At 56.9% G+C, this 25,905-nt stretch overlaps 5 protein-coding genes across 5 annotated transcripts; 2 read left to right on the forward strand and 3 right to left on the reverse strand.

Annotated features, from left to right (window-relative positions):
* Positions 1 to 154: 154 nt before the first annotated feature.
* Positions 155 to 3,859, reverse strand: C8A04DRAFT_14218 (AEX-3 domain-containing protein; the record flags this gene model as incomplete). The annotated part of the gene is made up of 4 exons (XM_062778011.1): positions 155 to 633; positions 715 to 3,015; positions 3,100 to 3,657; positions 3,712 to 3,859. The coding sequence occupies 4 exons, from the start codon at positions 3,857 to 3,859 to the stop codon at positions 155 to 157; spliced, it is 3,486 nt and encodes a 1,161-aa protein (XP_062634641.1).
* Positions 3,860 to 8,195: 4,336 nt separating this feature from the next.
* On the reverse strand, positions 8,196 to 12,305 carry C8A04DRAFT_39210 (uncharacterized protein; the record flags this gene model as incomplete). The annotated part of the gene is made up of 8 exons (XM_062784497.1): positions 8,196 to 9,342; positions 9,416 to 9,492; positions 10,279 to 10,933; positions 10,997 to 11,190; positions 11,473 to 11,525; positions 11,593 to 11,614; positions 11,772 to 12,004; positions 12,095 to 12,305. 8 exons carry the CDS (start codon positions 12,303 to 12,305, stop codon positions 8,196 to 8,198), a joined length of 2,592 nt encoding a protein of 863 aa, XP_062634642.1.
* A 687-nt stretch (positions 12,306 to 12,992) lies between these two features.
* On the forward strand, positions 12,993 to 14,043 carry C8A04DRAFT_39211 (small subunit of acetolactate synthase-domain-containing protein; the record flags this gene model as incomplete). Its single annotated transcript, XM_062784498.1, has 2 exons — positions 12,993 to 13,768; positions 13,863 to 14,043. 2 exons carry the CDS (start codon positions 12,993 to 12,995, stop codon positions 14,041 to 14,043), a joined length of 957 nt encoding a protein of 318 aa, XP_062634643.1.
* A 243-nt stretch (positions 14,044 to 14,286) lies between these two features.
* On the reverse strand, positions 14,287 to 15,547 carry C8A04DRAFT_14198 (Aspartate/ornithine carbamoyltransferase; the record flags this gene model as incomplete). The annotated part of the gene is made up of 3 exons (XM_062778002.1): positions 14,287 to 14,330; positions 14,409 to 15,096; positions 15,200 to 15,547. 3 exons carry the CDS (start codon positions 15,545 to 15,547, stop codon positions 14,287 to 14,289), a joined length of 1,080 nt encoding a protein of 359 aa, XP_062634644.1.
* A 1,149-nt stretch (positions 15,548 to 16,696) lies between these two features.
* On the forward strand, positions 16,697 to 25,571 carry C8A04DRAFT_39214 (RAVE protein 1 C terminal-domain-containing protein; the record flags this gene model as incomplete). The annotated part of the gene is made up of 14 exons (XM_062784499.1): positions 16,697 to 17,516; positions 17,674 to 18,627; positions 18,754 to 19,549; positions 20,640 to 20,721; positions 20,822 to 20,864; positions 20,979 to 21,069; positions 21,322 to 21,557; positions 21,590 to 21,630; positions 21,719 to 22,904; positions 22,980 to 24,187; positions 24,254 to 24,524; positions 24,598 to 24,848; positions 24,946 to 25,186; positions 25,276 to 25,571. 14 exons carry the CDS (start codon positions 16,697 to 16,699, stop codon positions 25,569 to 25,571), a joined length of 6,516 nt encoding a protein of 2,171 aa, XP_062634645.1.
* Positions 25,572 to 25,905: the final 334 nt, after the last annotated feature.

Below are 25,905 nucleotides of genomic sequence, written 5' to 3' on the forward strand. Positions count from 1 at the left end.
CTCGGGTTTACCAGCAACTCTTTTGCTTGACGCGACCCCATGATTCCAGCGTTGTCCAACCTTTCGCTTAAAACGCCACATTCTTTCTTCCCCTTCACCTTCTTCTTCTTCTCTTCTTTTGTTTATTACCCACATAGAGAGAGAGAGACAGTCTCTACTCCGGCGCCCGAAATCCCGCCGGCGGGCCCAACATACTCGCAACCTGCTTCCGCACCAACCCCTTGACCTTCTTCTGTTCACTCGGCCTCGGTACGCCCTGAATCGTCCTCGGCTCGCGCATCAGCGCCGGGTCCAAACGCAGCGGCACCCGCGTCACCACGCTGCGATAATCGCCCTGGAACTTGGCGGCCGATGGCATCGGCACGGACGCCGTGCGCCAGATATGGTCGGTCGCGTCGGACAGGAAGCCGGGGATCCTGGCTGCACGGCTGGCGGCTGCGGCTGCGGCGGCCGCCGGGTTGGTGAAGCCGCCTCCTCCGCCGGAACCGCCGCGGAGGGTGGAGAGACGGGAGAGGCCGGCGGAGAAGACTGGGCGGCCGCGGGCCTTTTTGGCGAGGATGATCTCGTCGAAGAGGCGGATGGCCGGGTCGGAGGCGGGCGTGCGCTCGCGTTCGTGGATGAACTCGTTGAATGCTGGACAAGGGAGAAGAAAACGGTCAGTTGGGTCTGTAACATGTAGTTGAGAGATAAGTCGGGGCTAAGGTTAGAACGTACCTTGAGTGTCCCGCATCATGGTGGCGTACTCCTGCTGATCGTAGGGCAGGCTGCGGATAAAAGCATCCATATCAAACGAGTAGGCTTGGCCGTTCGCTTTTTGCTCGCGAGTCGGGCGGCCGAGGTGCTTGCGGTAAGTGTACAGAAGACTCGCTAGGCAACGCACAAACGCAGCGCGGACACGGTCCGGGTGGAAGGCTTCTGGGCAGACCAGTGACACGAAGCCGAGACACCGGTTGTGCGCCAGAGAGCCACACCCGGTACACTTGTACAACCCGTCGCCCTCCGACCGGTCCTCGCAGATCGTGCATGTCGAGTTGAGCTCAGCAGGCGTCCAGTTAAAGCAGTGGCCCTCGACCCAGACAGTGTTCTCTGTGTTCTTGACCGGCTGGACGGTCATATTAGGCATGATGGTCGAGGCGGCAATGGTGGACTGCGCGTACGTCGAGGGCGCGTAGCCCCCGAATGACGACTGCGAGTCGACCGAGATGGCGGATATCGACAGGTTCTGGCTGTGCCCGTTCAGGAAAGGGAGACTCGGGCGGTGCATGGGCGGGTGGTGACGGTCGCCGCCAAAGGACGAGCTCCTCCTAGACTTATCGTCGAAGTGGCCCGACCGCTTCTCGCGGAGGGTTTGCGCGAACCCGGAATCGCTCCTCGACACGGGCGTCGTCGGCATGGGCGGGAAATTCATCGACACCGGCGAGACCGACGACGGGGGGCTCCCCTTGCTCGACTTGGACGTCGTCGGCCGTTCCATCCTGTTCGGGTCGAGCTTCGCTTTGGCAAAGGCGTTGAAAATCGGCGTCCGGGCCGAGTTAGGCGGATCTGCCTCGCCGAATGTGGTCGAGTTTTGTGTCACCCACTTGCCCAGCGAGCTCTTGGTGGCGAGCGGGTTGAATATGGCCTCGCTCTCGGCGGAGAAGGCGTCGTAAGGGAATGCTTCCACGGCATATGGTGGGGGGCCCGCGGTGACCCCATATCGAAGTCGGTGCGGGGCTGATACCTGGAGCAACGAGAGCAGTTTCCGCCGGTGTTGCCGTGGTAAGCTGATGGGGCGCGCCGAGGCGTCAATGACGTCCTTGTCAAGGTCCACGAGCACGTAGTCGTCGTCGGGGAGTTCAATCTTCTCGTATCGCCTCTCCACGCCGACAATGTACGGGCATGGCGCTTCAAGGGCCGAGATGAGCCGAGCAGGCAACACCGGGATAAAGATGCTTGCCCACTTGAGCGGGTAGAGCAGGTTTGCTAGCGCATGACACGCTAGGTGCAACATGCCGGTGTGTGAGGAGAGGAAAATAATGCGCGCTTCAGACATGGCGTACTCGAATAGGAGGACAATGTTCTCGAGCGACAAGCAACGGAAGAGCGCGTAGATGTCGATGGTCCGTGACCCGGGTATCTCATTGACCGCTTCCTTGCGCGCGTACAGCCGCAGCTCTCGTACGCCTAGCTCGACCTGAGTCAGGGAGCTCAGTGGGCTGAAAGCCTCGGTGCAGAGGTTGACCACATAGCGTTCCAGGGGCTGCCATCGGCCAACCTTGGGTGAGCTCGGGGAGATCCGCAGCACCGCGCCGTCAGTCATGGGCACGGCAATGGCCCGCAGCCACTCCTTCCAGAATCCCATCTTGGACGGGTCTCGGCCGAGAATGCCAAACGCCCTCGGTGTCCACAGCCCGGTCTCGCCCGCTGTAAGTCCGTCAATCTTGGACGCCGCGCCGTGTCTCAAAGGCCGCAGCATCTCCGTCATGAGCGCGATCTTTTCCTCCACCGCACTGATCTCCTCGTCAATCGCGTCTCGAGCTGCCGAGCCGGATGGGACAGTGCCCAGTTTCGCCAGGAGCTGCGAGAGGTGTGCGCGGTCAGCGGCTAGGCGGCCTCCCAGACTGGCAGCGAGTTCCCTTTCCTCGTTGCTCATGTGTCGTTGTCGCCACAGCTCGCATCGCTTTTCAACCTCCTCAGCCACTTCCGCATCCAACGCCGTCCAGACAATGATGGTGATGCCGTAGATCTTGGAGTTGTCGTCCGAGGTCATGGTAAAGCCGTGCCACGTCGATCGGGGGCGCTCGTCCGAGGATACGATATGGATGTCGTTGGGGAAGGCGAACATGGGTACGTAGTCCGGAAACTTGCCCCTTCTCGCCAGCTCGTCTGCCGAAGCATCTCGTTGCGGGTACCTGTCGAGTAGGACCGGCTCGAACCGCCTCTTAAGCGGGTGCATATCGGGGTCGAGGTTCAGCGGTTCAGGGGGTGGGATGACGGAATTGTAGTTGCTGAGGCGTTTCGCCGTGCGAACTGAGGCTGCAAGATGGGTGAAAGAGTTAGTGATCGGTGCCATTGCCTCGCGAATACCCAAACGAAACAAACGGACAGAAATGCACGTACCTGCTCTTGGGGGCATGGGCTGCTTCCTGACGCTGTTCATGTCCCTAAAACTCATCTTGCGTCGGATGCTGCCACGGATGCTCCTGAGAGGGCTCTTCCTCCCGCTCGCGTCGGCATCTTCAGCCTTGAGCTTGCCCGTTCTCGGGTTGACCATAGGAGGCCGGGTGTGGATCTTAGCCCCGGCGCTGAAACTAAGGTCGTCCAAGAAGTTTTCCCTCTCCGCAGCGAACTTGAGGAGGGCCTCGTCGAAGTCAAAATCGGCAGGGAAACCATCGAACCCAATCCCTTCTCCGCCGCCCAAACCGTTGATCTCCGGTATGGTGTTCTCATTGGGGGCACCAGCGTTGAAATTGGGCGGTGCTAGGGGACGGATGGTGGCGCTACTCCGGTTGCTCCTCGTGTTGCCGTCAATATCCTCCAGCACGCGGCCCTCGCCGCCAGAGAGGGATGGCGACAAAGAAAGCTTGGAGAGAGTGGACAATCGGTTGGTGTTGCCCGAATTTTGGCGGGAATGCCGAGCCATTCTACGCACCGGTGTCGCTACTATGCTGTCGGTATCTTCCCCCTCCTTTTCCCCTTCCCCATCCACCTCGCCGTCGTTCTCCCCCTCACCCTCGCCCTCTCTCTCCCCCTCCCCATCTTCGGCGATAGTATCGTCGAGTTGCTGGGGCTGCTGTGGCCCTAGAAGATCATCGTAGGCGATATGCTCGATGCCCGCAATCCAGAAATAATCGGCGAGCGGTGCGGAAGGGCTAGCCATGATACATGACCTTCCAGAACGGCCGCAGTGTTATTTGCGTTTCTGTTGTGTTTCCAGGGGCCTTTTATTTTGCGTCCAATTCGTCCCGCTTCCGTCGGTTCGGTTCGTGGGTCAGATTTCGGGGTTGAGTTGTGAACCGAGTAGTTTTCGTGGCCCGGCGGGCAGAAAGTTCGGGAGGCTCGTGCCGGTCGGTCCGCAACACGGAATGGAAGCCGGTGGCGGTCAAGTAATCGAGGTTCCCCGAGGCCGACCGTGACGGGATGAGAGCCCGAAATAAATGGCCCCGCCTGCGGAATGTGCAACTTGAATCGCGGGGTGCGAGCAACTGACAGCGTCCAACCCGGAAACCAAGATTAGGCGAAAAAAATGATCGGGTGGTGGGAGTAAAAATACGGGTAATTGTGAGTTGAACGGAGGAAAGCACCGGGTCGATCAGGCACGAGGAACAGAATCGGGTGTCCCAGAAACAGAAACAGGAGAAGTGAATAGGAACAGGAAGTCGGGGCCACCGATCAACGACCAACCGAGCCGAAAGTGTGCGAGAGTAATGAGGAAAAAAATGGGCACGCTGCCCGGCTGCTGAAGCTTGCCTCTTCCTCTTGAATCAGGACAGGCGTCCGTCCCGGTCACAGATTCGCAACGGGCCGGGAGATATCCTGCTGGGATGGACCTGTTGGAGTTGAGTTCGGGTTGTGGGAGATATCTCAATTATTTTTTTCTGGCTTCTCGTCCCATTCCATGGATGGTTGGATTCCCTGCCGTGCCTGGTGCATCTGCATTCTGCATTTAGGCCTAACCATAACCCCTGTAATTGAGCTGCAGGAGGTCTCATGCCCCTGCATCCTTAGCCTCGTTGCTGGCCCCAGCCGCCCCGTGGTCATGTTTATGCACGCGCACCAATCTGGCAAGTTGCAAGGTGCAATCTTTGCCAGTCCAGAACGTTTTCCACTGCAAAGAGGCCCCTTTTCGAGACTGCCATACGAGAACCGAGGAACAAACCCGCCGGTTTTTATATTTCCAACTTCAAAATCTATTCTGAGCCGGCTTGAAGCAGTACGGATACACAGCACTCGTCTCCTTTCCATTGTCTTGCCCCTCTTCTCCTTTTACAGTGGACCTCACTTAGTTAGTGGGTCGATCTGCGGAGCCACACGGTTTCCTGGTGGGCGGAGGATGGCTGCTGTCGAGACCGTCCGCATCTGAGGGAATCGCCCCCCACCGGGTTGCTGCACGTCAGGTTCGTGGTGTTTGGGCTGTCTGCACGCGCCATTGGTTGTTTCCTGCAGTTTTCAAATCTGGAGTTACTGGGCCACGGAGGAGAAGAACCGCGATGCCGTCTCCGAGCCCAGGAACCCTCTGAGTATGAAAATAACCGCCTAATTTCTTCATCGTCTTCGAATCTTAGGTCCCCCACCAACACGAGGAGGCGCTTCCGGACCACAATCGCCCCGACATCATTGTGTGGAGGGTGTCCGGGGGGTGATCCAGGGACACCCCAAAAGTCCGAAACGGGGACTCGCACCTGCCGATCAAATGGCAAGTTGGGCAATGGAAGAATCGGAGCTGCCGGCTGACTCCGGGGCGCCTTCCTCATCAACACAGTAACACAGTTCTCAGTGCTCACAATGGAACCCGTTCTGGACACTGCCGTCCCCTCGTTCTCGGACAGATCTGGTTCTGGCTCTTTCCGTTCTGCGAGCGATTCGCGTGAGCCTCGTGTCATCAACAAGTTGACGCGTCCGGCTCACTGCATCGCTCTGGGGAGGGAAACGACGTCCGGAGCCCTCATTGGAAGGCCGGCCACCGCACTTCCACAACACCCCCCTGTTCTGATGGCCGCATCCGCACTGCTGGGTCATGGATCGTGGTCCTCCTTCTGGGCCACGCCATCTTCGACGCCTCGTGCCCGCAGCCGAGGAACCGCAGGGGAACTTCCTGGTGTCTATCGCAGTTGCGTGCATCCCATAGGTGCCTTTTGTTGACAAGTGTTTGACTCCGAGTCCAACCCCTGGAAACCTGCAGCTAGTTGTGGTTCCCGCCCCTAACTAACGGCAACGGCAAGGCCACCTATCCGGCCGCTTCACGCCGTTTGTTGTCTTTAATTGTCTCTCATGGCGAGTAGCAACTAGGCCAAAACCAGGCCAGGTGACGACATTTCAAGGGCCAGCAGCCTCACATCACACCTGATATTCCGGATTTCTCGTCGGGAACTGCCATGAGAAGCCCAGAATGGGCATGGGTGGACGCAGATACGATGTAGTTCGCTGCCGCCAAACCGCAGGGAGCGCCCACCGCCATTTCTCCCTTTTCTCAATTCAACCAGCCGAAGCGCGCGACGACCATCCAACAAAGGCATCATGGAAGCCCCAGCGGGACGGGCCAGAGTGGTACTCACGGCAAGCATATGTTCCAACTGCACGTGTACATAACTACAGTAACTACGAAGTACACTCCATAACTACACTAGGTAATGGCACAGTCGCAGTCGGTTGTGTTTCACCTCTTCAGCTTCACCGACGACTCAGGAAAGGTGCCGACATCTTCAGCAGAGCCGAAGCCCGTCACTAGTCTCTGAGAGTCACACCGCAGCGTCTTTCTCGACGATCAGTCCCCAGACAAGCCCGTGGTGATGCAACTTTCCTCGGCAAAACACAGGGCCTTTTTCAAGCCGGACAAAGAAGACCGCTACCTGAGGTGCATGGGCCAGAGAGAGCGCCTAGCCTTTCGTGACCCGGACGATCTCCAGGGCCCTTGACCCTGGAGGATGATTGCATCCAAGCGACGATCGGTCACCCCTGCTATTTCCCACAAGACGTCACGGACTCACGGACGATCTTCGAGAGAGGCTATCAAGAAGAAATATAACAGCCGAAATCACCCGCGCGGCCGATACAGCCGTATTTTGTACTTTGCACGCCCAAAAACGCCAAACGGGACCCGAGGCGAGTCCCACATGGTGACGGGAACTGTGGACAGCTGCCCGGCTGATTGGTATGCGAACCAACCAAAGGCCGGAAGTGTCCCAAATAGGTAATTCCGAGAACTCGAAACCATGGGCAAACACACAACAGTCTCAGCCGTCCGTCTCTTTTTTCTCTATTCTCCCTTTTTCTTTCAAGTACTTGCTTCTCTAGCCCCTCCATGTTCGGCCTCCCCTTTCACCCTGGCCAAATCCGGACCATGGGTTTGTTTCGAGGCATCTCCGGGCGTAGCACAACAGCGACTTGGCTAATAGGATCCGAAAATTAACTCAGAGACGGCATGCAGTGACAAATTGGGCGGAAACAAGGTACCTCATCTGGAAAACGCGGCTAGGCAGCGTCTTCAGCGGGAGCGTAACTCGGGCCTCCCTCCCAGCTATCTGGTTCGCCTATCGTGCTGTGCGGCTGGCGTTGCTTGTCTTACTCGGCCGGTATTATGGGCCTATTCCTGCGTACAATCGTGGGACGGACACGTGCGCTAGGGCGTTGTTCTCGGACCCCCTCCCCCACCCGAAACCCGAACGTCAATCCAACCGAAAATACTCACGCATTCTTGTCTAGCGCGTTTGGGAGACAGAGACCCTGAATACATATTAAAGGGGACTATAGCGTCGTAACGGAGATTAAGTTAGTGAGATGATCGACGACGGGATACCGCCGTGCTAGGGTTCCACTTACACTACGCTGGTCCACCGTCCACGGTTTTAGGGGCCCATGGGAACAAACCCCGATCTCCTACTTGCGGGCCGAGTGGAACATTGACGAAACAGTCGGTCCTGTTTGCTCCATTTATGTGCTAAACACCCCAGTGTTAAAGCTGTGGTGTGGTATGACATGTGCTGACAACCGAGGCATGATCATGAGCAACGGATTTGCGTTTTATCCGAAACTTGTGTAATCGCAAATCGGATCTCGTGTATTATATCATAGACCAGGTGATATAACGCGGCATAAACGCCGGGCCAGTCGGCTAGCACCCGGCCCGAACCCTCGGGTACAGACTGCTTGTAACACCGTAGATGCGAAGGGCCAGGGGCTGAAGTTGGCGTCGATTGAGTATCTCGAGGTCTCAATGTGCGACGTCGGTACCCTTGATTACTGTCAAATCTTGTATTGGCAATGGAGATTTTCTGATGATAGGTTCATGAAAGATAACAACGGTTCAACTCTGCTAAAATACTTTTTATTCTTATGAGTGTAAGATGATGAGTCCGTTCATTCGCCTACAAACCGCCGTAGCTAGTATAATCCACCGGACAACCTCTACTTCTTCAGATCTCAAACCCCATTATTTCTTGGGATATTTTCATCTTCAAAATCCTAGCTCCAACTATCACGTCTAGCCCCTGAATCCCTTACCGCGGGTTGACCAGCCGCGTCCCCAATCTCCCCGTCGACAAGAACCCTCGATTCCCCATCTCACTCCGCCATCCAATCTGCAATATCCCAAACACCACCCGTCCCTCCACCTCCTTCACACCACCAGCCTCCTCCTCCTCAATAACAAAACAAACCTGCTCCGTCTCCCCCGGCTGCAACACCGGCCGCCCCCCACTTCCGCTTCTCCCCTCGACCCCCTGCCCCCCCTCCTCCTCTCCCTTTCCCTCCTCCCAATCCCAATTACAATCCTGATACCCCAACCCCTCATCCAAATCCAACCCCACCTTCTCCAACATAATCCCCTCCTCACTACAATTCTCCAACTGCGCCTCCAGCACCCACCGCCTCCTCACCACCACCCCCCCGCCAGCCTCCGTACCCGTACCCGTCCCGGCAGCCGCTGCCGCTGAGGCCGCTGAGGAGGCGGCCCTCAACACCCCAGGCTTAGTCCGCACAATCAGCGACGGCTTGCACACGAACTGGTACAGCTTGCGGAAAGTACGTGTGCGGCCTGATAGCTCGGTGGCTTCGTAGTAGGATACTGTCACAGCTAGCACGTGGCTGCCTTCTTCTTTGAGGTCGAAGGAGAGGATCTTTTGGAGGGTGGTGCCTGGGGTTAGGTCGGTTGCTGGGTCTGGGTCGGTGGATGTCGATGGAGATGTAGAGGTAGATTGGGATGGGGATGGGGATGGGGGGGATGGGCCGAGGACGAGTTTGGTGGCGGCGCCGGAGGTTTGGGTGGAGGAGGGGGTTTTCATCTCGGCTTCGATGCGCACGTCACGGATGGTCTTTTTACCTCCGCGTGGGCCTGGGACTGGTGTGTTTGTTGCGACTTCTGGGGGGATGTCGTAGTTGGCACAGAGTGTGCAGCTGAATGTCTCGCCGACGTATGCGGAGCCGAAGGAGGGGGGAAGGTTGAGGATTGGGCTTAGGACGAAGGGGGTCGGGTTTGTCGGGACGGAGGCCCGGCCGCTGTCGGCTTCGCCCGCGACGCTGCTATGGACGCCATTGGGGCTGTATGCGAGAGAGGCCGCGAGAGGGGGTGGGTGGGAGAGCGTGTCGGGGGCCGCGGAGAAGGGGGGTTGGAGGGGGTATTGGGCGACGAGAGACGGTCGAGAGAGGCTGTGATTGCTTGAATTAGATTCGGCGCTTCTAGAGGAGAATACATGGTGGAGGGTGGTGTATTTGATCTTACCGCAGGACCTTCAGCGATACGGCGTGTGGTTCCTTGACCGCATCATGGGATGGGTATCGTTGATGGCTCATGGTGGGCTACCATGGTGGTGATGCACGGATGGTTGGGGGAGCTCCTGGGTATACCCCACCAAGTTTCTAGGCGCTCTTGCGCTGTGGTGGTATCAAGCACGGACGTCTTTCACTCATGCACAGCAGTGGGGTGCTCAACGCAGGGGCCAACACAGCATATCTCAGCATGTACATATGTACATACATGGAATGTTATTCTGCCAGCTATCTTAGGTCATCCCGTTTGAGGTACTGAAACAAAGGCACCAGATTCTTTTGAAATAGTATGCACCAATGCTCCTCGAGATCCCGATAAACAAAAATTTTTTTAATTGACCATTCACGCTGGGAAACCCGTCTTGTATGGGGCAAGTATCAGCTGAGAGCTAATCACGGTCAGAACACAGAATCAGGGGGTTTTCTCTGCTGTCAACAGTACATTCTTAAACAAATACTCCCTACCTCCACAGGACGCCGCGTCTTGCATAACTAAATAAAGGTGTTATCCGAGACGAGACAAACTCATTAACGCAACGTTGAACCGAGAGACATACTTTCTCGCGCAACGCTAATGCAACGGCAAAAGCTTTTCAAGGCAAACCCGCCCTTTTGCGTTCCCCCTTGCTGCTCCACATACTTTCTAGATGCTCTGCAAATTCCGTCGTTAAATGAACGAGAGGGTATCACCATCTAAAAAGTGAGGCGTTAAATACAACAACGCAGGGTTATTGAGAGCTTACAGCCCAGGGGGCGGGGGAGCCTGTACGATGTTGGTTAGCTAAGGAACCTGAACGAGATGAACACTGTACCTACCGAGTTGTACCCAGAAGCGCCGGGGGGTCCAGGCGGCGGCGGCGGCGGCGCAGCAGAAGGCGGAGGAGGAGGAGGAGCGGCCTCGGTCGGGGGAGGAGGCGGCGGAGATGCGGAAGCGCCCGCAGCACCCGGAGCACCCGGAACTCCTGGAGCACCTGGAACCCCGGGAGCACCGGGAACCCCTGGGGCCGCGCTCGCCTGGCCGGACTGGGCGGCCACCCATTGCTGGTACATCTGGACGTACGCCTGATAACCTCCGTAGGCCGCATACGGATCGGTAGTGCCGTAGTACTGGGCGTACTGAGCAGCGTAGTCGGCAGCCGACGTTGGGGTGTTGGCCGCAGCGGGCGGAGTAGCAGATGCCGTGGCAGGGCCAGGAGCCGGGGAGTTGCTATAGCTGTGGCTATGGCTGTGGTTGTTGTTGTTGTGCTGGTGGCCGTCCCTGTTATAGCCCTGGTACGAGTCACCCCCACCGCGGCCACCGTATCCTCCACCACCGCCTCCACCACCGCCGCCATAACCACCGCCCTGGCCACCACCATGCCCGTGGTGACGGGGTGGGCGGCTCTTGAACTCTTCGTACTGCTCCTTGACGTTGCCGAGAAGGTCCTCACAGAGTTCCTTGGCTTTCTCTACCATCTTAGGATCCGGGCCCCTGCATCTTGTTAGCAGACATAGCGCAGCTTGAGCAAACCCAACTTACGCAACGTGAAGGAACATGTCCTCGTCGCTCTCGCGGCCAGTCGAAGCTTCCATGTAACCGGAACCACGCCCCTTGATCTGTACACGACAGCCGGTCTCTTGCTGGATGTGCTTGACATACGCGCCGCCGTGTCCCACAACTTGGGCACGAAGGTTAAAGCCGTAGACTGGCTCAAGGGTAATCGGAATCTTTTCCTCAGGCCATTTGCGCTGCTTGCGGTTAGAAAACGGGATCCGAATGGCGCAACCAGTCCGTGACTTACCCGACCAAACTCATCGCGCTCCACCGGCGGCTGCTGCTCTTGGTCACGACGCCGGAAGCGCCGCTCATCAACAAGCTGGGGAAGTTCCTGCTTCATCATGTCCTCAATCTTGGCCACGGCCTTGTCCAAACCCTCCTTTGTTGTGCTAGTAACATGGAGGTAGAGGGGTGGGTTCTGTAGATGAGGATCAGTCCTAGCCCCGAATCGCCAATTCGCAGACTCAACGTACCGAGGGAGTTGCCATGTTCTTGTCCGGCAAATAGCTTCCGCGTGTGGTAACATCTTTTGGAAAGTCAACTAGTCAATCGGCGCTCTCTAACAACGGTTTGAAGGTTCAAGGCGGGCGTACCAGCACCAGTTTCATCTTTAATCTAGATCAGGTAGCCGAGGTCAGCAGATGCAAAAGAGTGTGTGCCTGTGCGAACTATCAGGCTTCGAGTAAGCAAGACTGTCCCGCACAAATTGCCGTGGAGGCCACGACGATGGAGAGCTGATGATAAATCAGTTTGACAGCCAAGAAGTAATTACCATTTTCTGTGTCGACGACTTAGTGAGAAGGTATCGGTTGCGTAAGTCGTTGACCTCGATGTCCTTGATATAATCGCCATCTGACACATAAACCTCCCCATTGATGGTGCTTGCACCAGGGTCAGGAGATTCGCCGTTTTCAGCTGTGGAATTCGAGCGGACGGGAGGAACATCGACGTGCTGAATGCCCTTGCGTGCCTGGAGTTGGGCATTGATTCTGGCGGCGGCGGCAGCTGTATGATAACGTCAGTGACAAGAAAAAAAGAAGAAACCGCCCTTCCTCGGCCTTCACTTTAGCCTGTGGTGCGGTTCGGGCAACATACCGGCAGCCGCAGCAGGGTCTATGGCTGGCTTAGAGTCGCCGGGAGCATCGCGCGGTTTGGACAAGGGACTTCGTTCGCGATCGCGGCCAGAGTCGGGCTGGCGCGCCGGGGGTGAACGGGAGCGGCGGTCGAAGCGCGAACGTCGGGGTTGCTCGGGCTCGGTTTGGTCGAAGCGGGAGCGCTTCACGCTGCGGCGCTCGCTGTCATCCATCGCGTGCGTGCCGGTATAAGCCAATTCTTTCAGAGGTCGATTTAATGTGATGTAGAAGGAAGAAGCGAAAAGGTGTACGCGCTTGTTGTACAACCAACCGTCAGACGTGACAAAATCGGCGGGGATGTGTTGCGAGCGACCAAGATCTTCAACTGGGAAACTTCCCTCGACACCCTGCAAGAACCAAAGAAAAGTTGAACCCACAAGGCTGTTGGGCGCATGCAACTCGGCCAATACGGTGTTAAACACATGTCTCCAACGTATCCGCACTGTTACCGCCTGTTGTCCATATGGCCAATGAGCACTCTTCAAAAACCAGCCGAGTCAGCCACACTTGCACAACTGACATGTGGCTGCTGTGGCTAGTCAAGCCTCAACTTGGTGACACGACGAAGGGCCTAGGCCCCACCAAACCCACCGGCCTCGGAGTCGACTTATCGACTGGAATTGACCAATACAAGGGTGTCCTCCACAAACCGGCGCCGTTGCTTCCCGAGGTGTGACGAGACCTCCAAGGCGGTCGAAAACTTTCCTCTTTGCCTGCTCCCGCCTCGCCTTTGTCGCAGGTGACTCACGTAGGGTTTACTTCTATTTATCATTGGCATCACCTCGGCCACGACTGGCATCTGGTGTTATCTTTTTTCCCCGACCACCCTGGCCCTCCGGCCCCGCAATTGACTTTCGAAGATGGCATCTCGCAGCCTCTTCGCTGTCTCGCCGGCCTGGCGCAGGCTTGCGACACAGGCACGAGATGTCCCACGAGTGGCCCCCATGATCACCGCCAGGAATAGCAGCTCTACGTCTGCCATCGCCTACAAGGCGATCCGCCGCCGGCAAGCACCCCTCCCCGTCGAGCAACCGCCAGCATGGTCTGCCCAGGCCGCCGTGTCCAACATCCTCTACGAGACCCCGACGCCGTCCACCGCCCCGCCCAAGAGGCACGTCCTCAACTGCCTCGTCCAGAACGAGCCCGGTGTGCTCTCGCGCGTGTCCGGTATCCTCGCCGCGCGCGGCTTCAACATTGATTCGCTCGTCGTCTGCAGCACCGAAGTCGAGGACCTCTCGCGCATGACCATTGTCCTCACCGGCCAGGATGGCGTGGTTGAGCAGGCGCGCCGTCAGTTGGAGGATCTTGTGCCTGTTTGGGCTGTGCTGGACTACACTGCGTCGCCGCTTGTGCAGCGCGAGCTGGTGCTCGCCAAGATCAACATCCTCGGCCCTGAGTACTTTGAGGAGTTGCTGGCCCATCACCGCGAGATATCGGCGGATCCGGACAATGGGAATGGCCAGGAGATCTCGGACTCGAGCCTCGTGGAGGCGGCCAAGGACTTCCACCCGAGCAAGCTGGTGGCCAGCGAGGCTCTGCGCCACAAGCACGAGCACTTGAAGAGCATCACCTACTTCACACACCAGTTTGGCGGCAAGGTCCTGGACATCAGCACTAACAGCTGCATTGTCGAAGTGTAAGTGGAGAAATGGGGATTGCGGCCCATTTCAGCCCAATCCTCACATCTCTGACTCATAATAACCGATAACTGATTGGTACTTTGAAAACAGTTCCGCGAAGCCATCCAGGATAGACTCTTTCCTCAAGCTTATTGCCCCCTTCGGTATTCTCGAGTCAGCTCGCACCGGCCTTATGGCCCTGCCCCGCTCGCCTTTGTACGGGCCCGACGAGGACTCACATGTAAAGGAGGCTGATGAGGTTGTGGATGCTAGCCAGCTCCCCCCTGGTTAAGATAAAGAAGTGAAGAAATATGGCGTTGTGCAGAAAAAAAAGGCAGTGGTCATGTATCATTGGGAAATTAGACTGGATGTGTCCTGAACAATAATTGATTGGTATTTCCCAATTACCATGCTAATAATTTTGGCCAATACCGAACCACACTTTTTTGACACCCAACACCTAAAACTCACGCTCGCACACTCATTTTGAACTAGAAAAATTTGACGGTGAAGGTAAAAATGAGGCTCAAGTATTTTACAAAATCTTGCCCTTGTTAACCACAAATGCTTCCAGGGCAGCTGTGAGTAAAAGTAATATGTTAGCCTCGTTAGTACTCAAGGGGTAGGGAAAATAACACCAAGAATGTGAGGACATACCGACAGCGGCCCATAGCCGATTCTCAGCCTCGGGAAAGACAAGCGACCGATCGCTGTAGAAGACCTCATCGTGGACTTCCTCGGGGTGCCTCGGCAGGCAGTGCATGAACTTCCAGTCCGGCTTGGCCCCACCACGCTTCGCCAGCTCGTTGGTAATTTGGTAGCCGGCAAACGCCTTGAGCCGCTTCTGGCTCTCCTCTTCCTGGCCCATCGACACCCAGGTATCAGTCACCAAGATGTCCGCGTTCTGAATCGCCTCCTCAGGCACCTGCGTCTCGGCGAGCTTGCCGGGGCGGGCTACGCCCTCCGACGCAGCGAGAATGATCTGGCGCATCGCTTCGGGGATGCCGTACCCCTGCGGCGAGGCAACAGAGATGTCAACGCCCATCTTGACGCAGGCGATGGCCAGGTCGAAGAGCACGTTGTTAGAGTCGCCTACCCACGCGACCTTGAGACCCTCGAGCCCCAGGCTAGCGTCGGACGGCGTGCGGCCGGGGAAGTTCTCGTGGATGGTCTGGAAGTCGGCGATGGTCTGGAGCGGGTGGTAGTCGCTTGACAGCGCGTTGATGACGGGCACGGAGGAGTGCTGCGCCAGGTCGGTGACCTCCTTGTGGGCGTTCACGCGGGCGACCATGCATGAGGTCATGGAGGAGATCACGACGGAGGTGTCGTAGAGTGATTCGTTTACCTGGGGGGTGAGTTAGTATTATAGAGAACAAAAGGGAGTGGGTATCCTGATATTTGTAGGATGCCATTGAGCTGGTTGTGTGTAGGCAGAGTGAGAGACGTACCCCGAGTTGAATGTCATCCTTGCCCAGGAACATTGGGTGACCGGCCATTAATTGCACGGCCGCTTCTGTCGAGACACGGGTCCGGGTGCTGCGTTTGCTGAACATCATGGCCACCGTCTTGCCGGCTAGGGATCCATGAAGCGGTTTCGGCGGCTGCTCTCCGGTAGCAAACGCGGCCTTGACGGCATTCTTGTGGGAGGAGGCATTGAGAACGAGCTTGGTGAACTCGGCCGGGCTTAGGTCGCTGATCGAGAGAAGATGCCTGGGCCGGGAGGTGCTAGAGAGGGAACGGGTTTGAAGGTGGGCCATGGCGGATTTGATGGTGCGAGAAGCGGCACGAGCAGACATTGCCACTTATAGTATAAGATGAGGACTGAAAAAGTAGAAGACAGTCTTTTGTTGAGGATTAAACCTAGAGATGGTCTCGTGGTTAGATCCTTCTCTTGCCACTTGTCTTAATCCGGTCAGGTGAGTGAGTTAGAGTAATTGGAGATTGGGAGGCCGTCATTCGGAGGTGGAAGGAGCTGTGTGTTTTGTACACATTGGGCCGTGAGTCAACAACCTTGGTGACTCGGCCGAACCCGCAACTGTGGTAGGGACCACCAGGAAGCTAGTTACTAGGCCCAGGATCTTATCGGTTGAGCTTTTCCTCAACCCGGAACGCGATAAGGTACAGGGGGGCAGTTATATTGATATTGAAGGGAAGAGATATTACTAGTGCTATGATCTCGAATATGTTCCGGCTCAAGAACGCAAATTCTGGTGGAAAGCTAGTCCGTTCGGTGCCTAAGTTGTTCCCTTGAATTGTTGGATTTGTTTGTGATCTTTGTGCGGAATCGGCACTGTAGGCTGACGAACTGGGAATAGTCAATTGGCTCGTCGTGGCCATCAGAAGTCCGGGGCATGGGGGCCGGCAACTGTCAAGCTCTCAAAACTTCTATTTTAGGTTAATACCAGAGCGACGTATTATGAACCCTAACCCCGCTACTCATCGAGGTACTGTGTGAAGCCACAGGATGCAGAACGGTAACTACGCCTATTTTCATGCTCTGGTGCTTTGCTAGGAATGCGAATGGTTAACTAACTACTGCGTACATCGAATTAACGTATAGGAAACACGACTGGAGAATGTAGCTGATAATGCGATTGATGTGGAAAGTGTGATCGAATTCCTCCAAACGGAATTGACCTAAAGTAGAATGTTTTGACCTGGGGAGAAAACTTGAAACTTGGCGTCACCTGACATTTGTGGTTAGTCGCTGTCACAGTCAACCCGCAGTCAGGCTCTTTGACCTGTCGATGCCAAGCGAGCCAAGGCAGGCATTTCATCATCAGTTGCCGCTGGACGGATCCGCGTATCACCTACCGAATACAACCTGAAACTCCGCCCGTTTAATTTACCTCCCGGCCGTTATCTGCCTCTGCGCCCTCCCCGTCGTCGTCATTTTTCCTTCTCGACAATCACTATTTGTGCATCAATAACAACACACCAACAAAATGGCCGACTCGGAGAGGGCTCCGCTCCTTTCCGCTGACGATAGCCACGACCACCACGACCACCACAACAACCACGACACACACGACACACACGATTCACATGAAAACGAAAACGACAACGACGACTTCGAGTCCACGCCGCTCGTTAGGAGTTCGTCTGGGACACCGCGCTACGATGGCGATGACGACCACCCTGGCGATGGGGCATCCATTGCTTCTCGCCGCACCGGAGGTTCTACCAAATCATCCAAACGCCGAAAGACACGATGGCCGTCCATCATTGCCATGATTATTCTGGCGTTTACCGGGCTTGCCGTTTTGGTACTCGCCTTTATTGTACCGCCTGCACTCCAAGAGTACGCAAAAGCAGCCGTCGTTTTGGAGCCGACAAATCTGTCACTCGAGTCCATCACAGCGCATGGCATCCGCGCTAGAGTGCAGCTTAACTTCCGGGTGGAGGCGCAACGGGTTGAGAACGAGCACGTCAGGTGGATTGGCAAGACGGTCTCGTGGATCGTGCGGGAGATGGGGACGGGGAAGACTAAGATCAACTTCCACTTGCCTGATTACAAGAACGCCCTTCTCGGCAGCGCTGTTGTTCCCCCGACGAGCGCCAGCATTGTGGATGGCGAAAACACCCCGGTGGACTTTGTCGCCGAGCTTGCCGCCGGCGAAGCCGAGGGCATCCGCAGGATTGCGAACCAGTGGCTGGAGGGGAAACTGAAGAACGTTCAGATCCGCGGGGAAGCCGATGTTCAGTTCAACGCGGGAATCATCCCGCTGGGGACGCACTTCATCGAGAACTCGCTGACATTTGAAGGTCAAGATCTTTATCGCTCTTTTGCATCCCTGTATCTTGGAGAGAAGTCTCTTGCTTAAACCCGTACCTATCATAATACCATACACTTTTCCGTCCCTCTTGTCTCTCTCGCTTACACGGTCTACTTTTTCGAATGTGTCACTGATGTGTTGTACAGGCGGCAAACTGCCTCACATGCCCAAGTACAACATCACGAGGGTCAATTTTAAGGAGAGGCCTGTTCCTGGTGCTAGGAAAGGCATGGGAGCTGAAATCACCGTCAAGGCTTTCAACAAGTACCCGATATCTCTGGATATTCCCGAACTTGGGTTTGAGGTTTTGGTTCCTGGTTGCCATCCCGGCGGTCACCCAATCGTTTTGGCCAACGCCACCACCAGCCAAGTCGCTGTTCGGGCTCGCTCCGACGTGTTTGTGGACGCCAACGGCCTGATTAAGGAATTGCCTGCCTCGCTCACGCAAATCTGCCCGAACTCGAAGTCTTCACCCCTGGATTTGCTCTTCAAGAAGTACCTCCATGGCAAAAAGGCAACGGTTCTTGTTCGAGGCCGGAAGGGCCCAGACACCCCGGAGTGGATTGGGGATATCCTTTCTAGCATCACGGTGCCTGTTCCATTCCCGGGGCGCTCATTCGACAACTTGATTCGGAGCTTCTCCCTGACCGACGTCCACTTTAAGATGCCGGACCCCGGGGCTGAGCCCGATGACCCGAGTTCCAACCCACGGGTCTCTGGAACCATCCTTGTTGTTGCAGGACTCCCGTCAGAGATGAATTTTGCGCTCAATGTCAACAACGTGCGCGCCCACTCGGATGTGTTTTACAAAGGCAAGAAGCTTGGTGAGCTCAACTTGAAGAAGTGGCAGTATGCGAACTCGACCCAGACTCCAGCGGCGCATGGTAAGGAGGCCAAGTTGGAGATTCGATCCCGAATCCGTGATGCGCCGCTTGAGGTTACCGACCCCGATGTCATGACCGATGTGATCCAGGCCCTCCTTTTTGGCGGCAAGGAGGTGATGCTCACGGTCAAGGCGCTCGTCGATGTCAAGGTGCAAACGATCCTTGGCAAGCTGGCAGTCAAGGCAATTCCTGCTGAGGGGAAGATTCCCGTAAAACGTCCGTCTCCTTTTTAATCAGGTCGCCAGTCTTCCCCGCAGCCGGGGCTCGGCGTTGCTTTTCTCCCCAGTTCTCGTCCACGCGTCGGCTTCTCGGTGGGCGAGCTAACATGGCGCTTCTCGGTAGCTTTTGGGGAGGACCTCTTGGGTTTCGCGGCACCTCGAGTAGGAAAGGTCGAGATTGTCGAGACGACACCCAGCTCGTTATCTATTCGGACACTAGTCAACATCACCAACCCTACACAGTATTCGGCACATATTCCGTTCGTCAGTTTCTACGTGGAAAATAACGGCACACTTTTGGGCGAGGCGTTTGCAGAGGATCTCGATGTTCAACCGGGCAACAACACAAACCTGGCACTTTCGGCACTTTGGAATCCGTCGCTGGGCGGGGATGGAGGTCCTCAGCATGCCCGCGACCTCCTCTCAGAGTACATTTCTGGGTACAACACAACGGTCACCATCCGCACGCATCGCAGCTCCATTCCTTCCCTGCCCCGTCTCGGCGAGGCGCTCTCCCGTCTCAACCTGACGCTTCCTACGCCCCGGCTCCGTCTACCAGATCGGGGAGACCGCGATGACCAAAACAACTCCGCTCCTCAGTTCATCCGCGATGCAACCTTCCACATCTTCTCTTCCACCGCCACGTTCACACTTGTCTCTCCGCTCTCACACAACACCATCTTCATCGACTCGATCAATGCAACCGCGCTGTACAACCACACGGAACCCATTGGCAGGATCGAGTATAATCTTCCCTTTGCTGCGCCGCCGGGCACGTCGGTCACGCCTAAGATGCCGGTCGACTGGTCAATGGACTCGGTCGGGTACGGCAAGCTTCGGGAAGCGTTGGGGGGGCGTATGAAGCTGGATGCGAGGGCGGTGGTGGGGGTGAGACTGGGGAGGTGGACGGAAACGGTCTGGTATGTTGGGACGGGGATTGGGGCAGGTGTCAGTTTTTGATGTTTTTTGTGTTTTTCTCTTTCTTGCATGCTTTCATTCTTCTCGGGCTGGTTTGCATTTCTTATTCTTTCCAACTTTGGTTATGATATTTTCCTTGGACAGACCTGGTTCGCTTATCGTCTTTGTCCTTCTTTTTGCTTTTCAAGGAGTTTCAAAGAGGGGATACCTAGGGCTTCACGGATTACGGTTTTATAGGAAATGCTTTACGTAGAGACGTCGAGAGTAAGACTCGTAGATAGACTTGAAGGCGCAGACGACATTAATAGAGCGTTGTTACCTCTCCTTTGACAAGAGCTCTGAGCCTGGCACCTGGAGAGATGGATGGATGCCAAGCTTTATCGGGCCTCATGTTCGCGGGGAGAACTCCCTCACGCGTGGCAGGCCGACGTCATAGGAACCTCAGGTGCCGCGGGGTGTCGCCTGATGCGCTGCACGTGTATCGGGAATGGGTGAAATGATAGGCTAGAGCTCTCTATGTCTTGCTAGTTTAGATCAAGCGATAATTGGGAGCTTCTTCTTGGAGGAGGTGAAGATCGACGGCTTTGGCATCGTCTACCTACGTCTTGCTGAACAAGAAGCTCCCCTGGAAGCTCGGGTGAAAGAAGGTGCAGTTAGTTGATCATCCCCTGTGAGACGGCACGCCACGGCGCAGCACCCGCTGAGCCCCCACCCAAATCCCCACGCCGCGCAAGTCCCCAGGCTGTTTAATTATCCCAGCAACGACCGAACCCGAACGCCGAGCTTGCGACATCGCAGCTCCTCGCAGCAGCAACAACAACACGGAGCTCTCCCGTCTAGACAGGGACGACGACACATAACCGCCAAGCATCCACGGTGCGCTAACCCTACGCACGGCGAAATTCGGAACTGAGAAACGGCTGGCTGTTCAAGGGAAATAGGGGTAGGAAAAGGGCAGGAAAAGAAGCAACAGGGAAAGAAACCGGACCATGTCCTCGCAAGACACGCCGTACCGATAGGAAACGCAGAGACAAAGAACACGCAACACGCCCCCGATAATACAATACACCCCTTGAATACTCCAAAAAAGAGGATGCGCACCATCCTACCCGGCAGGCCCGAGTCGCGCCTCCAGGCACTGGCCACGGGATGCTGGGAGGGGAAGCGGATCACCGTACGTCAGCTGTCACTCACTCAACACGGGGTTTTCTCTTCCTCTCCAATTCCTTCCTTCCCATGGTGGTGCTAACACACCCCTCTTTGATACCAAGCAGGCCTACATCACCGGCAACGCCCTCGCCATCCTCGGCGGGCGAAGTCCCAAGACCCGAACCCCGAAACCCCGATACAGCGCGAAGCTCCCCGAAAACGACAACGATGATGGGGACGGTGAACACGAATCATCACCACCCGACAGGCTACTGCAAACAGTCTACGACGATGACCCAGCACCGCTGTGTGCTGTCGCGCTGGACGAGGCGTCGGGAAAGATTGCGGTGTGCACGCGGCGCGTGGTGAGGGTGTATCGGCTGCTGGAGCTGGGGAGGGCGGGGATAGAGGAGGTGGAGGAGGAGGGGGATGAGGGGGGTGGGTTTGGAGGGTTGCAGTGGGGGTTGCAGAGTAGTTTTGTTGTTGGGGATCGGAAAGGTGAAGAGGGAAAAAGGGGAAAGGGAGTGGAAGGAGATGAAGGGGAAGAAACAGACGAGGACGACGACACCCCCGCGATCTCCCTCTCATGGGGCACATCCGAAGAACTGCTCGTAGCCCACACCAGTCTCGAGCTCTACCAAACATCGGCCAACCTCGCAGAACCGGAATGTTCCTGGCGCAAGAGGCTCGCCAGCCCCGTGCGGCGGGCCAGTCTGTCGTACGACTCGGCGTACATCGCGTCTGTCGGCGCGCACGACCGGTTGGTCAAGGTCTGGCGGCGGCTGAGTTATGGAACGGGTGAGGTGCGGTTTGACTTTCTCTACTTGCGTCATCCGCGGCCCGTGACGGGGATCCAGTGGCGTCGGCCGCATCATGTGGACCAGACGATTGAGAATGCGCTGTATACGTTTTGCGAGGACCAGGTGTTGAGGGTGTGGGTTGGTTCTAATAGTCATGGGCATCAACACTTGCAGTTGTGGGAGACTTTGGATTTGCGGAAGGCGCTTCCTGCTGTGAAAGAGCACGCGGGGTCGGGCACGGGGGGTGATGATTTGCGCTGGGCGTTTATCATTCACGGGGGCGATCTGGCCGCTGCGGCCGAGACGGCGGTGCAAGAAGGCGGGGGCCGGCCGAAGGGAGACACGGCTGCGTTGGACCATTTGATCACGGTCGCTAACCAGAGTCCGGAGATATGTATCGTGCTGGATGGCCGCGGGCGTATGTCGGCGTGGGCGTTGGAGATTGTGGGGTCTAAGACGGGGAGGAGGAGGTCGAATATCTTCAACGTGGCGCAGGTCACGTCGCAGGAGTTGGATCTCCTCAGGAATTACTCGTCTCAGGCTGTGGGGAGTCGTCTTCGTCCTCCGCACGTCGAGGCGTACAGCTACTGTCAGTCGGGCGAGCACATGCAGATTCTATTGCACTTCTTCGACGGCCGAATCGAGGTGTATCGGAGCAACCTGGCTGCCCTGTTCGACCCGAGCCCGAAACCGAAGCAACCGAAGCAGAAACAGTCTCAGAGCCGGGTGACCCAGCGCGCACTCTGGACGGGCCACTCGGAACCAATACGCAAAATCGTGCGCAACTTCAGCGGCCGCGCGATCGTCTCACGGACAGCCAACGGGCAGGGGGTCATATGGAAGCACGAACCGGGTGCGCGGGGCCGGACGGGACTTACACAACAGGTCGTGATCCCGGAGCAGGGGCACATTCACCGCATGTGTCTGCTGCGGAACGGCCGGTTTGTGGTGTTTCTGCAGCACGAGACCATCTCGCTGTGGGACTGTCGGCAGTCAACGCCGTCGAGGCTGGCTGAGCAGCGGTACGACGTACCTGGGAAGCCATTGTGTTTGCTGGTGCTGCCGCGGCGGCAGGTGGAGGACTATACCACGGCGCATATCGCGACGATCACGTCGGAGAAAAAGGGGGTCGTGTGGGAGGTCAAGTTTCCGTTCTATTCGTCCCGTCCACGTTCCGCCGCGAATGGGGTCTCGCAGGAACCACAACAGCAGCAAGAACACCAGCAGCCGTCGATACGAGAATCGGCGCAGTTCACGCTCGAAGACGCGGGCGACCTAGCGTATGTCCTCCCTGTCGACCCGGCCGGGGCAGCCCCGCACATCTCGGGCTTCCTTGACGTGTTTGCGCGAGATGTGGCCGTCTCGTACACGCACTCGGGCCGCGTCGAGTTCTGGACTGCACGGGTTAGTGAGCCGGACGGTGGCCACCTCACTGCGAACGGGAATGGGAACGCGAACGCAAATGGGAACACGCAAGGAAAAGGGACGAGCAACGGCGTCGAGTGGCTCTCCACTTGCGCCACGCACACCGGCATCGCCAACCCCTCGCTCGTCAGCGGCAGCACGCGCAAAAAGGCCGCTCTCGTCAACGCCGCGCGGTCTGGGCTCACGATCTGGGACGTCCGCGGCGCGCGGCTCGAGTACACGCAGGACTTCGGACACGCCCACGGCGGCCACCATACGATCAGCGACTTGGATTGGACGTCGACGCCTGACACGCAGTCGATCCTTGCTGTTGGTTTTCCGCACCGCGTGCTGCTGCTTTCGCAGATGCGGTTTGATTATCTTAATGGGGGGCCTGCATGGGCTGCGATTCGGGAGATCTCTATCCGTGATGCCACGCCGCATCCTATAGGGGACTCGGTCTGGCTCGGTGATGGGCATTTGGTCATTGGCGCGGGGAACCAGCTGTTTGTGCAGGACCGACAGTTTGATGCGGGGAGTGCTCTGGTGACTAGTTTGAGGCTGCCTCAGCGGCCGCGACGAGGGCTAGGGCAAGGGAAAGGTCGAGGGCAACGGGGAGGTGAAGAGAAAGGGTGGGATTTGTTTGATGCGGTGCAGAGACTGAACGGGCCGTTGCCGGTGTTTCATCCACAGTTTCTGAGCCAGTGCATTCTAGCCGGCAAGATTGTGCTGGTGCATGCTGTGCTAATGGCGTTGTACAAAACGCTCAAGTTCTGGGCCGAAGGAGACGAGCTAGATGACTACCTGGGACTAAAAATCGAAGACTTCTACGAGATCGACCACACCACCAAGACATCCGCCCACAAAGACCCCGGCCAGTACCTCTCCCGACGCATGTCCTACGACGACGAAGGCGGCACGCCCTTCTCCGAGGACATCGCAGCCGCCATCAACCAGCAGCTCACGCGCATCGACATCGCCCAGCTGTCGGGCCACGAGCAGATCCAGCTGGTCAACATCATCGAGTGTGCGGGGCTGGTCGAGGCGCAGCGGCGGTCGCTGGACGAGAACGGCGCGCGGTTCATGTTGTTTTTCCGCCAGCACGCGCTGCGCAAGGGCCGCACGAGTGCTATCCAGTTGGGCTGGCGCGAGATTAATTGGGCGTATCATTCGGAGAGTCAGGATGTGCTGGCGGACTTTGTGGCGCGGCAGAATCATGGGCGGATGCTGTGGGAGAATGCGCGGGAGAGCGGGGTGTTTATGTGGTTGGCGGATAATGCTGCTGTGGTGAGTATTTTCTCTCTCTGGCTCTCAACTCTCCGCGTTCACCCAGAGTCGACATAAAGAGATAAGGCCTGGACACTGACAGCAAGACAGAAAGCACAGTTCGAAACCATCGCACGCAACGAGTACACCAAAAGCGACCTCAAGAACCCAATCGACTGCAGCCTGTACTACCTCGCGCTGCGCAAGAAGACGGTCCTCCAAGGTCTCTGGCGCATGGCGGCTTGGAACCGCGAACAGGGCGCTACCCAACGGCTGCTAGCCAACAACTTTGACGATCCCAAGTGGCGCACCGCCGCGCTCAAGAACGCCTATGCCTTGATGAGCAAGCGGCGCTTTGGTATTTCCTCCCTTCTCTATCAACATTTACCCCCTCTTGGACGTACATGGATAGTTACTAACACAAAAACCAGAATACGCAGCCGCCTTCTTCCTCCTAGCCGACCACCTCGCGGACGCGGTCAACGTGTGCCTGAACCAGCTGCAGGACCTCCAGTTAGCTATCGCTGTCGCGCGTGTGTACGAAGGGGATTCAGGCCCCGTGCTGCGCCGGCTGCTGGAGGAGGAAGTGCTGAGCATTGCCGCGCGGGAGGGCAATCGCTGGTTGGCTTCGTGGGCGTTTTGGATGTTGCACCGAAGGGATATGGCTGTGCGCGCTTTGATTGTGGGTTATCTTGCGTTTCTTTCCTTTAAACCGCCGAACCTAGAGGGCATTTTGGGTCTAGAGACTGGCTTATTGACTGACTGACTAACTGCGGCAGACCCCCGTGTACACCCTCCTGGAAACCCCCGGATCGCCACCGGACCCGCCAGACCCCCGCGCGCGGCTGTTCCTAACCGACGACCCGGCGCTGGTGATCTTGTACGCACAGCTGCGGCAGAAGACCCTGCAGACACTCCGGGGCGCAAGCAAAGTCACCCCCAAAGTGGAGTGGGAGTTTGTGCTGCACAGCGCGCGGTTGTATGATCGGATGGGGTGTGATTTGTTGGGGTTGGATTTGGGTATGCTCTTCTCCTCCTACCCTGTTCCCTTTTCCTATGTCTGTCGAAATGTGCGTGTTATCGCTTCCGTGACTAACTAACACCACCAGTCCGCAACTGGGAATTCCTCCAGCCCGTCACGGCCGGCGCGACCGGTCTCGGCGGGGAGGTCAATCCCCTTCGTTTGCTACGACGACGGGAGTCGCTTGTTGTGGCCGACTTGCCGGTGTTGAGCCATATTCGGGAAGAGAAACAAGAGAAACAGCAGAGTCAACAGCAGAGCCAACAACAGCAGAATGTGCCGGCGGAGATGAAATCGGGCGGGCTTATGCCCAAGCAGCAGGCGCCGCCGACGGCGTTTGAGGAGCCGGATGCGAATTCTTTGTTGGATAGTTTTGGGTTCTAACTAGGTACCTAATGGAATAAGTAGGGGCTTTAAGGTTGGGTTTATTGCCCTTGGAAGGGTGGGTTAGTCTGTGTGTTGCATAGTTGGCGGTGCGGCGGTATAAATATGGAAGATGGAACGGGCTATCATGTTACGAGGTCAGAATATAAAGGAGCATCGCCCACGACGGGTTTTCTATTCTCTGATCTGTGGCCTTCCTCAATGTGTGCGAGCTGCACGGTAAGGTATGTTACAGCCGTCCGGGCACTCGGGACGGGTACCTCGGGACGCCTGCTATGAGATAAAACCCGGTGGTGACTCGTTCATCCAGTTCCAAACCCAGCATACTGTCAAC

The sequence above is a fragment of the Dichotomopilus funicola genome, assembly GCF_033296635.1.
Source record: "Dichotomopilus funicola strain CBS 141.50 unplaced genomic scaffold C8A04scaffold_61, whole genome shotgun sequence".
Lineage (NCBI taxonomy): Eukaryota > Fungi > Ascomycota > Sordariomycetes > Sordariales > Chaetomiaceae > Dichotomopilus > Dichotomopilus funicola.